At 38.1% G+C, this 16,284-nt stretch overlaps 1 protein-coding gene across 6 annotated transcripts in view; it reads right to left on the reverse strand.

The window, feature by feature from the left end:
• Window positions 1–3,535: 3,535 nt before the first annotated feature.
• The window catches only part of ELF1 (E74 like ETS transcription factor 1), a 126,358-nt gene continuing 113,609 nt past the window's right edge, over window positions 3,536–16,284 (reverse strand). For all 6 annotated transcript variants that reach the window (XM_054446568.2, XM_054446567.2, XM_054446572.2 and 3 more), the window contains 4 exons: window positions 15,329–15,412; window positions 14,439–14,631; window positions 12,411–12,860; window positions 3,536–5,534 (listed from right to left, as the gene is read on the reverse strand). In XM_054446568.2, coding sequence (XP_054302543.1) covers window positions 4,931–5,534; window positions 12,411–12,860; window positions 14,439–14,631; window positions 15,329–15,412 — 1,331 coding nt within the window. In that variant the 3' untranslated portion in view covers window positions 3,536–4,930. The remainder of the gene's footprint in view (window positions 5,535–12,410; window positions 12,861–14,438; window positions 14,632–15,328; window positions 15,413–16,284) is intronic.

Raw genomic sequence — 16,284 nt, forward strand, 5'->3', positions numbered from 1 at the left:
CCAGACTTTGTATTCCCAAGGGATATTTTTATTTGATTTTTTTGAGACAGGGTCTCATTCTGTCACCCAGGCTGGAGTGCAGTGCTGTAATCACAGCTCACTGCAGCCTCAACCTCCCAGGCTCAACAGATCTCCCACTTCAGCCTCCTGAATAGCTGGGACTACAGGCTCTTGCCACCATGCACTGAGTATTTTTACTTTTTCTGGAGATGGGGTCTCACTATGTTGCCCAAACTGCCAAGGGATATTTTAGAAAGACTATTCTGTAAGTAGGTGCATGATTGTGATACAATAAAAACATTTTATTTGGCTTTTATCCCTAGGTTCCTAACACCCTAGCTTCTGAAACCTTTGGCATTTAGAAAGGATAAGAGCATCTTTTGTTATTCATAACAAGCTCCTTTCAACCATACCTAAGTTTATGCTAATAAGGTGGACACTTCATGGGTCCCCAGATAGTTTCAGGATGGGAAATGATTTCCAGAGGAACCAACCATGTAATTAGAGTTGGAACTTTCAGTCCCATCCCCAGGGAGGGGAGAGGGTGTAGAGATTGAGTTCAATCACCAATGGTCAATGATTTAATCAGGCATGCCTATGTAATAAAAGCTTCATTTAAAAACTCTTAAAATGATGGTGTCTGGAAAACATCTAGGTTGGTAAACACTTTGAGGTGCTAGGCGGGTGGCACATCGTGAGACGGGAGAGCAGCTCTGTTCACTTCCTCCTATTCATTGCTTTATGCATTTCTTTCATTTGGCTGTTCATGAGTTGTATTCTTTATAATAAACTGACATAAATGTAAACCAGTAAATTGGTTCCCTGAGTTTTGTGTGCTCTTTTAGCAAATTATCCAACCTAAGCAGGTGAGGGTCATGGGAACCCCTGATTTATAGCCAGCTGGTCAGAAGTACAAGTGGAAACCTGGGACCTGCAATGGGCATCTGAAGGAGGGGCAGTTTTGAGAGACTAAGCCCCTTAACCTGTGGGGTCTGTGTTAACTCCAAGTGGTTAGGGTCAGAATTGAACTGAATTGTAGGACAAAGACACCCAGTTGGTGTCAGAACTGGGTATGGGTGTGAAAAAAATCCCAAGCTTTTGGTGTCAGAAGTGTGAGTAAAAACAGTTCATATTGATAAACTAAGAGTTCACAAGCAGGAAGTCACTTGGGAGGCTATTGTCTGTTGTGTTCACTGACCTATCTCCAGCACATATTCCAGAGAATACTGCCTGCCACAAAATACACACTCATATATGGTTTAAGTGGATAAAATGTGGCAAGAATAACAGAAAAGACTACAACTAGGATGATAGCTATAGATATAAAAAAGGAATATATGGATACATAAGACACTCTAATGGGGGAAAAACAGGTTCCTTAGTAGCTGGTACTTAGTTAAAACCAAAAGACTAAGCTTTTGAAGTTTTAAGGTTCTTACTATATGACTTTCTTCTCCTTTTTTTTTTTTTTTTTTTTTTTTAAATACAGGGTCACCCTCTGTCACTTAGGCTGGAGCGTGGTGGCATGATCATGGCTCACGGCAGCCTCCACCTCCCTGCCTCAACTGATCCTCTTGCCTTGGCCTCCCAAGTAGCTGGGACCACGGGAGTGCATCACTACACCTGGCTAATTTTTTGAATTTTTGTAAAGATGACATCTCACTATGTTGCCCAGGCTGGTCTTAAACTCCTGGGCTCAAGTGGTCCTCCCACCTCGGCCTCCCGAAGTGCTGAGATGACAGGTGATAGACACTGCACCCGGACTTCTTTTCCCATCTTTAAAATTTCAGTATTCATGGTAATTGTACACTATTCCAATAACCTTAAATAATAGTGTCTCTAAAAATTCTTATACTATACCTCTTAAAGTAATAAAAACCTATACACAATTTAAATGGTGTTACTATTATAGAGTTTATCTGGTATCTCCTATAAGGATAACTGACTCAAAAATAATGCAAGATCCTTAATTTTTAAAAAACCATTATGTACTGTATGCTATGGCTGGAATGTTTGTTCCCTCCAAAACTCATGTAGAAATTTAATTGCCAAAGTAAAGGTATTGGGAGGTGGGGCCTTTAAGCAGTGATTAGACCAGGAGGGCTCCACCTTCATGGATGGGTTTAATGCCTTCATAAAAAGGCTTGGCTGGGTGCAGTGGCTCATGCCTGTAATCCCAGCACTTTGGGAGGCTGAGGCAGATGGATCACCTGAGGTTGGGAGTTCAAGACCAGCTTGACCAACATGGAGAAACCCCGCCTCTACTAAAAATAGAAAATTAGCCGGCTGTGGTGGCACATGCCTGTAATCCCAGCTACTTGGGAGGTTGAGGTAGAAGAATCACTTGAACCTGGGAGACGGAAGTTGAGGTGAGCTGAGATCACGCCATTTCACTCCAGCCTGGGCATCAAGAGCAAAAATCTGTCTCAAAAAAAATAAATAAATAAATAAATAAAAAGTCTTTTGGAAGTGGAAGTGGGCTGTCTTTGCTTTTCTGTCTTTGCCATTTGAAGATGAAGCCTTCTTTCCCTCCAGAGGACACGGTGTCCAGGCACTGTTTGGAATGAGAACCGTCAAACCTGCTGGTGCATTGATATCAGACTTCCCAGACTCCAGAACTGTGGGCAAATAAATTTCTGTTCATTATAAATTACCCAGTCTCAGGTATTGTTATAGCAGCAATGAAGAAAATGAACTAAGACACTGATATTCACTATCTATGTGGTTAAAAAACCATAAAACTAACTTATCTAGTTAAAAAGGATTTATTTAACTGGATTTTGGTATACTAATATAATATTACACGGCCTTTAAAATCACATTTTGGAAGAATATTCACAAACATGAAAAAATGAGTAAGTGAAAGTTACTTCTGGATATGGGGTATTGGATTACAGAGATTTTAATTTTCATAAGAAAATTTTTCTATGTTTTCCAAGTTTAACTATTAACTGACCTAGTTTCTAACTAGAAAACTTGTTTTCAAAAGTGTGCTTAGGTGGGGCATGGTGGCTTACGCCTGTAATCCCAGCACCCTGGGAGGCCGAGGCGAGCGGATCACCAGAGATCAGGAGTTCAAGACCAGCCTGGCCAACATGGTGAAACCCTGTCTCTACTAAAAATACAAAAAATTAGCTGGGTGTGGTGGTGGGCACCTGTAATCCCAGCTACCTGAGAGGCTGAGGCAGGAGAATAGCTTGAACCTGGGAGGCGGAGGTTGCAGTGAGCCAAGGTCATGCCACTATACTCCAGCCTGGGCGACAAAGCTAAGACTCTGTCTCAAAAACAAAACAAAATAAAAGTGTGTTTAATATTATTGCTGGGAATATTTTATTGTTGTCTAATTTTTACAACTTGGTAATCCATTGCGTGATGTTTAGAAATTGCCATTTGGCCTGCTAGAAAGGAAAAGTGAAAGGATGATATTCTGCAATTCTGACTAATGGAGTTTATTTATAAACATTAAGTAATGCTAATGTTCTAGTAATATTCCCTGTACACTTATTAAGAAACTTTTGCCTGAAAACAGAAACACTGAGAATTTTTATATGATTTATTTAATAATAAACCAATTAAAGATACAAAAATGTTTAGAGGATTCCAAAATTTAAATTTTTGTTTAAATACAAATTCACTCTGTAATATGAAAACATAGCATTAGACCTCTAAACATAATGATTTTTTCATCTACAAAAATTTCTGTTATACTAGAAAATTTGCAGAAGACATTTTTTCTTGTGACATTAAATGTACATTATTTACAGTTGAAAAAGTAATCTAAAAACATTTCATTTCAGAAACTTGGATATATATGTTATCTTTGTATGCAACCCCCCAAGTCCGCCCCCAATAAAAAATTATCCAAAATATAAAGCAATTATGCTTTTATAACTGACTACTCAGCCAGATTAGCCTAAGGCTCAAGTTGCTTTCTTGGCCCTTAAGAAAGAGTCTTAACTCTCTCAAAATAGCAGTATTCTGTTTAGCACTTAGCAACACAAGTTTACTAATGGACCGCAAAGCACAGTGGCCTAAAGAGTTAGTAAACAAATTATTTAGGAAGAATTTATGGCAGATCTTACCCATAATAGATGAATAAATTTTGTTGGGTCACTTATTTCTCTGCAACATTTTAGCTATTCTTACATTAGGAAATAACCTGATAATGATTTAATTGACATAACTTGAAAATATAGGTATTACAATTAAAAAAATTAGAACTAGAAGAGAAAGTGGTGATCATCTAGTCTAGTCCAATACATCTCTTCCTTTTATGAGAAGAACTAAAGCCCAAAGAGGTCAAGATTACATAGCTAGTTAGTGGCAGTGCCATTCTTAGGCTGATGCTTTTATACTATCCTGCTTCTGAAACAGGGTCAGCCATACCACCAGCACCTCCAATTTTTCATGTTATTCTACATATTCATAGTTCTATATTATATAGTGCGGCCAACTAAAGTCAATCTAAGTGACACCATAATTTTAACAAAGCATAAAATAGGTTTTTTGCATTTGAAAGGGTCAAGACTTAACTTACACAAGTGGAATGAAAATAGTTCCTACATAAATTTCCTGTTGCCTTCTATTTAAGTTCTGTATTTACAAAAGAATCAGAAAATCTAATACAATGTAAAATTAGAAAAGAAACTTTAAAAATGCTTATGATATAGCAACTGAAAAAAAAATCTCAAAAGAATGTCTTCATAGTGTAAAATGCCTGTTCCTTCACGATTGAATTCTGAAACATTTAGATAACAAAGAGAAACAGTTGAGTTTTCCTCCCTCGTCTAACAAAGTCCAAATTAACTCTATTTTTAACAATTACAAAATTAGAAACCTCCTTAGAATTTATCTTAGAATCAATCAGTCTGCATATAATTGAAAGTGTTCAATTAACAAACAATTATTCATATAAGCTTTGGTATATTAACTAAAAAGAGTTGGGTTCCAGCAGTTCGTTTTGTTTCATAGCTACCTGAGAAGTAAATCCATTGGAACTGGACACTACCATCACATAAGGCTGTGGCTGCGGCTCCGTTTTCTCAGTGTTCTCTTTCAAATGATCTTCAGACTCCTTTTTCTCTACTTCCTGTGTAAGAGTTTTTGTTTCTTGAGTTTTGATAACTGAAGTGATTACAGTGCCAGGTGGGTGAGCAACCAGCTGTGAACTGCGAGGAGAAAAGGTCACCACAGGTGCAGTAGCACTGAAGGATGGAGAGGAAGCCACACTGACGGTTCCATTGCAAATGGTCTGAACATTGCTAGTAAGGACCTGCTGAACCTGGGCAGGGCCCAAGACAATTGAAGGAGGAGAGCCCGCCTTTTGTGACTGCAGCATGACATTTTCTTTCAGTACTGTCATGGGCTGTGATGATGGAATGGCTTGTAAAATAAACTTCTGAGATCCAGTACCTGCTGATGGATCTGTGCTGGCTATAACTGTTGTGAGTGGCACTGTTTGGAGTGTTACTGTATGCAACTGCTGATTCCTAGGAGACACAACCACTGGAACTTGGGTTGGAGCCTGTATAGTCCTATTGAGATGATGAAATTGAAGTGAGACAATTAGCATATTCTACATCATTTAAAACTTTAACACTTGACAAGTCATTTTACAAAATACCAGTTATGTGTTTCAAAATGCTGCTTCCCATATTTTCAACAGAGCATACCAATATCATGCCAGACTTTGTATTAAACACTACATACAGAGATGCCTAACACAAAACTCTCCGGCCATTAACTGTGATACCATCTGCTGAGTGTTACGGAAGAAAGGTCTGTGCATAGGGCCACATTAACACAAATGAGGAGCTTGTTGGGGAAGGAGGAGGATGTTAAAATGCTTAGCAAGAAGTTTGCATGAGCTTCTTAAAACAAGGAATTTAAAAGCAAATCTGTTTGATTCATTCCTGCTTTTTTTTTTTTAGATGGAGTTTCACTCTTGTTGCCCAGGCTGGAGTACAGTGGCGTGATCTTGGCTCACTGTAACCTCCGCCTCCTGGGTTCAAGCCATTCTCCTGTCAGCCTCCCGAGTAGCTGGGATTATAGTCATGTGCCACCACGCCCGGCTAATTTTTGTATTTTTAATTGAGACGGGGTTTTCTATGTTGGTCAGGCTGGTCTCAAAGTCCTGACCTCAGTTGATCCACCCCCCTCAGCCTCCCAAAGTGCTGGGATTATAGGCATGAGCCACTGTGCTCGGCCTGCTATTTTAATATTTTAGAGATAATGTTATCAACATGCTCATCCACAATAATTACCAAAATTCATATAATTGTATTCAACCTGTTTTTACATATAAAGGGAGAAGTGCTTAATTAACCTAAACAAAAAACCTACCTCAGTCTTAACCATATGACAGAATTCTTAGAATTTTAATAGCTCACATTTCATGTCATATTTAGATGACACAAGCCATGATTATAATTAACCTGTCAGTGCTCTTGGACTGGCAGAGAAAATATGGCTAAGCTTTGGAAAAATACATAGAAGCATGTTTTAGCAGTTTTCCAGGTTCAAATAATTTTCACAAATTTTGGTCATAAAGCTACAGTTTAACAAAAAATCCTTTAATGCAAAATCTAGTTTATGTAGGTTGTTAATCCCACTCATTGAAGAGAAAGTTACATAAATGATATTATGAGTCAATCTAATTTAAAAAGTTCACAGCTCTGAAATTTATAGTTATGGTTATTGTTAATATAGTATAAAACAAATGCCATTGAAAAATCTCAGCATCTGGATGTCAACTGTTTCCTTTGAATTCTGTAAAGTTATTTAATGAAAGATACTTGCTATTTTCAAACAGCTCACAGCTAGTCTCCATAAACCAAGCATTAAATATTACCACTAGATTATTAAAGCTACATTTTGAAAGTTAGTTATGCAGTCTGTTTCTCACATATGAGAAATAAAATAGTGGAGGAGAAAAACAAATTGGCTTGGTGGAAAGATAAAACAAAGACCCAGAGCAATTCAGGACAGGTTCAAAAGAAGTGGGAATAAAGACACAGGATGACTAGAGCCCGCCCATTCATGCAGGATACAGATTACCAAACTTAAATGGCCACCCTTGGGTGGCCCATTTGATTCTCTCTTGCCCATTTGATTCAGGGAAATCTGGGGTGAGATGGGAGCCTGGGTACAGTACCTGACGCTATAGCCAGATACCTTTTTTTTTTTTTGAGATGGAGTCTCGCTCTGTCGCCCAGGCTGGAGTGCAGTGGTGCGATCTCAGCTCACTGCAACCTCCACCTTCCAGGTTCAAGCAATTCTCTGCCTCAGCCACCCGAGTAGCTGGGATTACAGGCACCCGCCACCATGCCCGGCTAATTTTTTTGTATTTTTAGTAGGAACAGGGTTTCACCACGTTGGCCAGGCTGGTCTTGAACTCCTGACATCATGGGCATCACGTGAGCCACCGTGCCCAGCCCACATACCATTTTTAAATAAAAAAGGCCCAAGGGCTTCCCATGACAAGAGTTTACATAACATACACATAGATAAAATAGTACTTGGCATATAGTTAGCACACAGATTACATCAATATGCATAACCTTATAATATGTATAACCTTGCCACCCTACAAATATTATCCCCATCTTACATATGAAAACATTGATACACAAAGAGGTTGCAACAGCTTGCATAAGGTGACCAGTTAGAGAAGAGAGGCCATCTGACTGCAGAGCCGATGTGCCGCCTAACCATTACAACAGACTGCCGCCACTTAAGTCCTGAGCAACTTCATCTTTAGTAAATACTAAAGATGAGTATTTACTATTGTATCCTTAAACAATAGACAGTTAAAACTCTCTAACATATGCCTCTCTCATTCTTCTTTCCTTCTGTAAGGTATGACACAAGCAATAATGTACTTGGAAATTTTCCATATTGCTAATCAGGGCTACCACTAGGACTTCGCTGCTTCTGTTTAAATTAGAAAAAGATGTCCTTTTCTTGGCTCACACCTGTAATCCCAGCCCTTTGGGAGTCCAAGGTGGGTGGATCATGAGATACAGAGTTCAAGACAGCCTGGCCAACATGGTGAAACCCCATCTCTATTAAAAATACAAAAATTAGCTGGGCATAGCCGGGCATGGTGGCGGGCACCTGTAGTCCCAGCTGCTGGGGAGGCTGAGGCAGGAGAATGGCGTGAACCTGGGAGACGGAGCTTGCAGTGAGCCAAGATCGCGCCACCGCACTCCAGCCTGGCTGACAGAGCAAGACTCCATCTCAAAAAAAGAAAAAAAAAATTAGCTGGGCATGGTGGCGCGTGCCTATAATCCCAGCTACTCGGGAGGCTGAGGCAGGAGAATTGCTTGAACCAGGAGCTGGGAGGCGAAGGGAGCAGTGAGCGAGATCGTGCCACTGCACTCCAGCCTGGGCTACAGAGCGAGACTCAGTCTCAAAAAAAAAAAAAAAAAAGTCTTTTTCTTGAGACACCTGACTGCCATCTGTCAGAAAATACATAAACTTATCTATACCATCTACAATGCAAATATATTGGCTTATTGGAACAAATTCTAAAACAATTTTCAATAATACAAATTCAGAGATTAAATATTATTAAGTCTTTGCCAACCACAGAATTTTAAAATTACTTTTTTCTTAGTTAATGATTAAACTGTCAGTTGCGTCTGGTTGTATCATGTAATACAGATTCTATTACAGCTGACTACTTTTTAAAAATCTCCTAAGCTGCTTGTAAACTGGAAAAATATTGGTAATTTACAATTTATCAAAATTTCTGAAACTAACACAGACCATATAACATTTAGCTTTTGTTGAGGATCTACTCAGGTGTCAGGTGTCATTTGTCACTGCCAAGTAGAAGGTTAAATATTATCATCTGTGCTTTATAGATAAGGAAACAGACTCAAAATAATTAACGTGATTCAATTTCACATCTAATAATTGGCAAGTCTGAAGAGCTGAAAAGTTTTTTTTTTTTTTTTTTTTTTTTTTGAGACGGAGTCTCACCCTGTCACTTGGGCTGGAGTGCAGTGGCACGATCTCAGCTCACTGCAACCTCCGCCTCCCAGGTTCAAACGATTCTTCTGTCTCAGCCTCCCGAGTAGCTGGGATTACAGGCGCCCGCCACTACGCCTAGCTAATTTTTTGTATTTTTAGTAGAGTCGGGTTTTCACCACGTTGGGAAGGCTGGTCTCGGACTCCTGACCTCGTGATTCACCCACCTCGGCCTCCCACAGTGCTGGGATTACAGGCATGAGCCACCGCACCCAGCTTCTATATGCTTTTAAGATAACCTACGCATTATACATTTTCACAGGTTTATTTATTTATTTACTTACTTACTTATTTGAGATGGAGTCTCATTCTGTTGCCCAGGCTGGAGTGCAGGGATGCAACCTTGGCTCACTGCAACCTCTGCTCCTCCTAGGTTCAAGTTATTCTCCTGCCTCAGCCTCCTGAGTAGCTAGGATTACAGGTGCCTGCCACCATGCCCAGCTAATTTTTGTATTTTTAGTAGAGACGGGGTTTTGCCATATTGGCCAGGCTGGTTTAAAACTCCCGACCTCAGGTGATCCACTCGCCTCGGCCTCCCAAAGTGTTGGGATTACAGGTGTGAGTAACTGCACCTGGCCAGGATAATTTATTTAAAAGATCCTAAGAAAAATTATTAATGCTTGGATAAATAAAAGTTATGCTAGGTAAAATGGTCTCCAATGTTTACCAAGGGGCAATTTTCAGAAAATAGTTTACCAGCAGTTTATTTCTGTTGTTGTTTCTTTGACTACCATGAAGCCAGAATCAAACTGGCTTCTTTTTGTAAATTTGTAAAAACTGAGCATATATACTGCACACCAATTAAGAAAAGCTTAACTGAATCAACATAGATACATGCAATCACATGAAATAAAAAGAAATGAGTGAAGGACAAAATTAAGATGTTGCTGTTTTACTGTAAATAACTGACAATTCCTGTGATTTATATAAATCGGTAGGCAGTGTAGCACGTCATTAACTTCAATGCTTGCAGCTAAACAGCTAGCATTAAAATACTATCTCCACCATCTGCTACATGTGACCAAGTTCCCTGGTCTCTCCTTGCTTCAGTTTCCACATCTATAAAACGAGGATATTATCTATTCTTCATTGAGCTATGAGGATTCTATGCCTCACTATATGTAAAGTGTATGAAATACAAAGAGTGCTCTGTAAGTGTCAGCTCTTGTTGTTATATTAATAATTTATCTAATTATATATATAATCATATACATTCCATCTTCTCTCAACCACAGGGAAAAAAGTTAAAAGCCTCTGATTTTATTAATAAGTCATCAAAAATCAATAAAGATATAGTCAAAGAGAAAAAAGGGTATAAATAAATAGAGAAAACAAATAATGCAAAATGCTATCAATTTGTGAATTTAGGTGGATAGTAAATAAGTGTTCATAGTACTAGCTGAATTTTTCCATACTTGGAAATTTTTCATAGTAAAAGGTTGGGTAATTACAAAAATGCAAACAAAAAATATAAGAAATAACAAAACCAGAACTTGTCCTAATAAAAAATCATTCTAGGCCAGATACAGTGGCTCACCCTTATAATCCCAGCACTTCAGGAGGCCGAGGTGGCAGGATCGCTTGGTTGGTCTTGGTTCAAGACCAACAAAGTAAAACCCCATTTCCACAAAAAATTAAAAAATTAGCTGGACATGCCTGTAGTCCCAGCTATGAGGAACGCTGAGGTGAGAGGACTGCTTGAGTCCTGGAAGTAGGATGCAGTGAGCTATAATGGTGTCATTACACTCCAGCCTAGGCAACAAAGCTAGCTAGACTTTGTCTCAAAAAAACAAAACAAAACAAAACAAAAACCTACTCTATAATATCTACAATTTAGTATCTTTCAAAGCTAGAGTTTTTTGTTTTGGTTTTATTCTCACAGTCTAAAAAGAGTATTTTGAATACAGATGCTAAAAAAATCCCACGGAATCAGCTGTGGCCACTGTAGGTCTCCTATCAACACAAATACAAACAACAAACAGCCTAGAAACCAATGGGAGGAACCACACACTCCCAACCAGACACCCAGTCATCACCTGTAACCCACAGGGCCCAGGGAAATATAAAACATTAAGGTGAGAATACAGACAGTAAGAGTTAAATAAGCACCCACTGAGCATCCCAAATCCGAAAATCTGAAATCCAAAATATGAAACTTTTTGAGCACCAATATGATGCTCAAAGGAAATGCTCACGGGAGCATTTTGGATCTCAGATTTTTGGATTTGGGATGCTGTGTCGGGTAAGTATAACGCAACGATTTAAAATCTGAAACAATTCTAAATCCAAAATATTTGTGGTCCCAGGCATTTCGGATAAGGGCTATTCAAGATATACTCCTTTAATAACAGTTAAAGATGTAGCACCCAATTAAAAATGTAAAGGTCATCTTTGTACTCCTTGCAAATCAAGTGAAGACTTAAGAGAATATTTTCACAAGGTTAAACATTTTAAATTGTCTATACAAAGAAGACTGAATCATCTAAGTCTGCCTTGATTCCAGGTAATGTTACCTTACTTCAAGATCAATTGAGCAAAACCTCCACATTTATATTCTGGAATATAAAAATGTAAGACTGAAGTTTGCTAATAAAAGTAATTAAATAATTTTTATTGGCTTTGAAAGGGCTGCTAGATTTTATTATAATTCATGTTCTAGAAATTCATGACAGTATAAACAGAAAAATGCTACAAATATCCATATCATTTTCTGCCTTCCTCCCATACTCCCATTCTAAATCAGCTGAGACTAGTCTCAAATTTCTGCAGAAGATCAGTCTAAGGCAGACAGGTTCTCTCAATTTGTTGTTTAGCATCTTATCCTGGGGCTCTGAGGCAAATCTGATTTAACTGAAAAAAAAAAAACACCTACTTTTTCAACTTCTGCCACTCTAAAAGAGGACCTTAGATTCTTGGCCTCCCTTTCTATATGAACTTTAGAATTGTTCGAAGATAGGATCTTCCCAGGAATAACATTTATTGCTTGGAACTCTATGCACTCTCAATGTCCTAATATGTCAATTTATGTTGAATTTTTGAAGCTTCTGACTTGGCCTGAATAAAGATTTGAAACCCTGGATTTTCTCACACCTAGATAACTTCTTATATGGATCAATCCAGTTATACAAAGGTATAGTGAACTATACTTAAATTGACAGAATAATGCCAGTAATGTCAAAATGTAAATAAAGGAACCAGTGGCATAATCAGAGGACTGACGTAATATATACTGCTCCTGAAAAATCTGGTAACCAAGAGTTCTAGCTTGAAACCTTTATACTTTTATTTTCATTTCTGAATCTTGACCCACTTAACAAATAACGTCTCTGGTCAGAAACATATTGAAGTGATAAGCATCAGTAGTTTGGTTTTCTCACCTAATACTCTGAACGGAAGAATTTAATGTTTCATCCTGCATGGTACTGGTTCTAGCTGCTTCTCCCTCTGGGACAGCCTGTACTGGCTGTACTACATGAACAGTCCGGAAGAGCTGGGTAGGATATGGAGACTGCGTGGGCTGCACTGTCCTCAAAACTTCTGATGGTTGTGCAACTTCCACAGGATCTTTGGGTTTTGCAGCTTTAGAATTTCCTGGTTTTAGAACTGTAGTGGCTCCTCCTTTTACCCCTGGACTTGAAGATACTCTTGACCGGCTGGTTTGATTCCTATTTGAAGTGGCTGATGAAGATAGTGATGGATCTGAAGACTCTATGCTGGAACTTGGATCCTCATCATTTATATATATAAGATCTTTTGGCATTTCTTTAAACTGATACACCAAGCGCTGACCTTCCACTTTTGCCAGAATACCCCTTTGGTAATAGTACCTATTCAAAGCAGACAATTTCATCAATCAATCAAACATCAGTTGAAATATTCAACGAAATCAAATTTCCCTAATCATAAACAGAACTTTAAACTTGGAATCAAACTAATGAGAAAAGAATTTCTAAATAAAGGGCTGTTATTTTATATAAGATAAACATACATTTACGCACAGATAGAGAGATAAGTTCTTATTACCAACTAAATCTAAAACTAATGCCGATTGGGGGGTTGTTGATAAAGTATGTGGAATCTTCCGGTCTTTCACTTTTCTTCCTCTATCTTTGTGCTAACTTATTTACTTATTTATTTAGAGACAGAGTCTTGCTCTGTTGCCCAGGCTGGAGTGCAGTGGCATGATCACAGCTCACTGCAGCCTTGAACTCCTGGCCTTAAGCAATCTTTCCACGTCAGCCTCCCAAGTAGCTGGGACCACAGGCGCATGCTACCACATGCGGCTAATTTTTGCATTTTTTGGCAGAGACTGGGTTTTGCCATATTGCCCAGGCTGATCTGGAACTCCCAGGCTGAAACGATCCTTCCTTCTCAGGCTCTCAAAATGCTGGGATTATAGAAGCGAGCCACCACACTCAGCCCCTTTCTGCCAACTTGCCAGGATAATCAAAACTACGAAAAGCCTCAAGAAATTGTTTCTCCTCCACAGCTTTCTAGAAATGTTCCTACTTGGCAAATTTCATCAGTTTAAATTTGATTCAATAAATTTAAATTGGCAAATATATCAGTTTAAATTTGAGTCAGTAAATTTAATTGACTTTTGTGTATAAAATTTAACGATATGCAATAGAAGTGATCCAACTTTTGTCATCTAACAAAATCAAGAACTTAAAAAATATATGTTAAAAAACCCAAAAACTGTAATTAAAGAGTTTTAGTTTAAGACTGCTAAATTTTATATCTATATCTGTCTATCCCCTAAGTCACTCAGATCGTTCTTATTTCTAATACATCTTTCTCAAATACATGCATATCTTGAAGAATAAATGACAGAGTCACCGAAAAATGAACTAAAACTTAGCTTAAGAATGTTACCCTTGTTCAAAATTCTCATGATGTCTAGTAGTACTCCTGAAGCACTAATTTATTCTACTATAATAACTAACATATCATACTTGCAATTCATGTTTGAGAATGCACCCTCTTTTTTTTTGAGACAGGGTCTCACTCCGGTTGCCCAAGCTGGAGTTCAGTGGTGCAATCTGGATCACTGCAGTCTCAACCTCCCGGGCTCAGGTGATTCTCCCACCTCAGCCTGCCGAGTAGCTGGGACCACAGGTGCACACCTCCACGCCTGGCAATTTTTTGTATTTTTAGTAGAGACAGGGTTTTGCCATGTTGCCCAGGCTGGTCTTAAACTCCTGGACTCAAGCAATCCACCGGCCTCAGCCTCCCAAAGTGTTGGGATTACAGGCATGAGCCACCGCACCCAACTGAAAATGTACCCTCTTATTATGTATTTGCATTACCACTATTGGTGCTTTGCTGAACTTAAGCTTAATATTTTTTTTTAGGATTTAGAAAATGATATTCTTAACACAATAAAATACCAAAACTTTGCATACCTGAGTGCTCTTCCCATGGTCTCATAATTCATATCAGGTTTGTTTTTGTGCTTCCCCCACAACCTGGACACTGCTTTAGAATCCACCAATTTAAAAATGCCTTTCTCTCGCTGGGTCCACTTGATGTATTTAGGACAAGTAGCCTTGTCCTGGAGCAGTGCTAGTAAAAACTCCCAAAGATAAATTGTGTTTCCTGAAACAAAAACAATTTCTTTCTAAATGACCAAAATTTCATTTAAAAGAACCTCAAAAAAGACAACTAAAAGTCTTAGAAGTGCCATTTATATTTATACAAAAATATTACATAATTCAGTTAGTACTGGTGACATAATTTAGTTAGTATGGGTGATATAATGGTCATAATTTTTAGCATCTAATAAAGATCTTTTTGTTACTCCCATATAAAATATGTGAACAAAGCAATCTTGTCATAAGATTTGTGATGATTTAGGAGAAAGTACTTTGAGATGACTTTTTTCTGCCTCTTTGTGAACTCTCTCAACAGTAGTTCTCTTCAGATTAGAGCCAGCAGGTCAGCCATAACAGTTTTCTTCAAATTTGGGCAACAGTTATACAAATGCTTGAATTTCAAGACAACATATTGAAGGGTCTATGAACTGAAAATCTAACCTGGTTAAATTCTTCCAAGAGTCTCATTATTAAATGAAAAGAATAGATTATTTTGACAGGTAAGTGAAAATCACTGAAACGAGTTTCTTGGTCTACTTTACTATCAGTTTTAAGAATTTGGCAAATGTATCTAATAAGCATGTGGCAGCAATAAGATCCATTGCAGTATATCAAGAAAGCTGGTGGTTTCTAGTTATAATAGGTAGGCACTATAAAGCAATCTGAGTGTTATTTGACCTATAAGTATTACACAGTAGTACCCTTTCCATCTTTGTTTTTCTTCTTCACAGATATATTTGGCGTAGTGGCTGGGGAATCTGGTCGTGCTGGTTTAGTTTTTCTTCCTGAAATAAAAACAGCTCTGCATAAATATTTGCCTTCAAAAGTGAGAGAAAATGGACAATTCAGCTATTTTGTCATTTATCCTAAATTTCAAGTGCCAAATGTTTTTATGCATGGGTCACATATACTGGTCTCTTAAAATGCTGTTTACTAAGAGGAAAACAACTTTAATAAAACTTGGACATTAATGCAGGTTAAACCATAAACACACTTATGTAAGAAATGACACCTTTGACACCTCAGTTTATATCTGTAAAAATGAAGTTAATTTAAATTACTATAGCTTGCCTTTGAAGTACCCATACTGGTAGTGCTTTCTTAAACTTTTGGAGAATGCTCTTGACATTGGTAGAACATGGGCTCCAAAAATAAGCCACACAGGTTTGCCTGCCTATTGATTATACAAGCTTTTTAAGGTAGGAGAAGTGGATTTTTAGCTTTTTTCTCTATTAAATAATTTCTGTATACAGTTAGTTCTCAAGTATAAGAAACTTCCCAAACTCTAGAAATATAGAAAATATGTGAGGCAAAATTTTGGTGAACCACATAGTTAAATGCTCTCCTGTGTATTTCTAAAAACATCTCGTTCTTCTGTACCTTTCAATTCACAACAAACTTCATAGTTACCTTACCCACCATCAACGTCTAAATAAGTCCATCCCAATAGCCTCAGAGTGGGGTCGATAAACTATTCTAAAGCTGTATTTGTGATCTTCTTTTGCCAAGTATCTAGAACGATGGCCTAGTAGCACCACTGCCTTGTATTTAGGTTGAGATCATGATCATGCTGTCTGAACATACCATTCTATATGTGAGAAACAATGAAGAGTTACTACCTCCTACCCCAACATTCTTGAGGCTGCCGCTCTGGTTT

The sequence above is a fragment of the Pongo pygmaeus genome, chromosome 14, assembly GCF_028885625.2.
Source record: "Pongo pygmaeus isolate AG05252 chromosome 14, NHGRI_mPonPyg2-v2.0_pri, whole genome shotgun sequence".
NCBI classification, from domain to species: domain Eukaryota; kingdom Metazoa; phylum Chordata; class Mammalia; order Primates; family Hominidae; genus Pongo; species Pongo pygmaeus.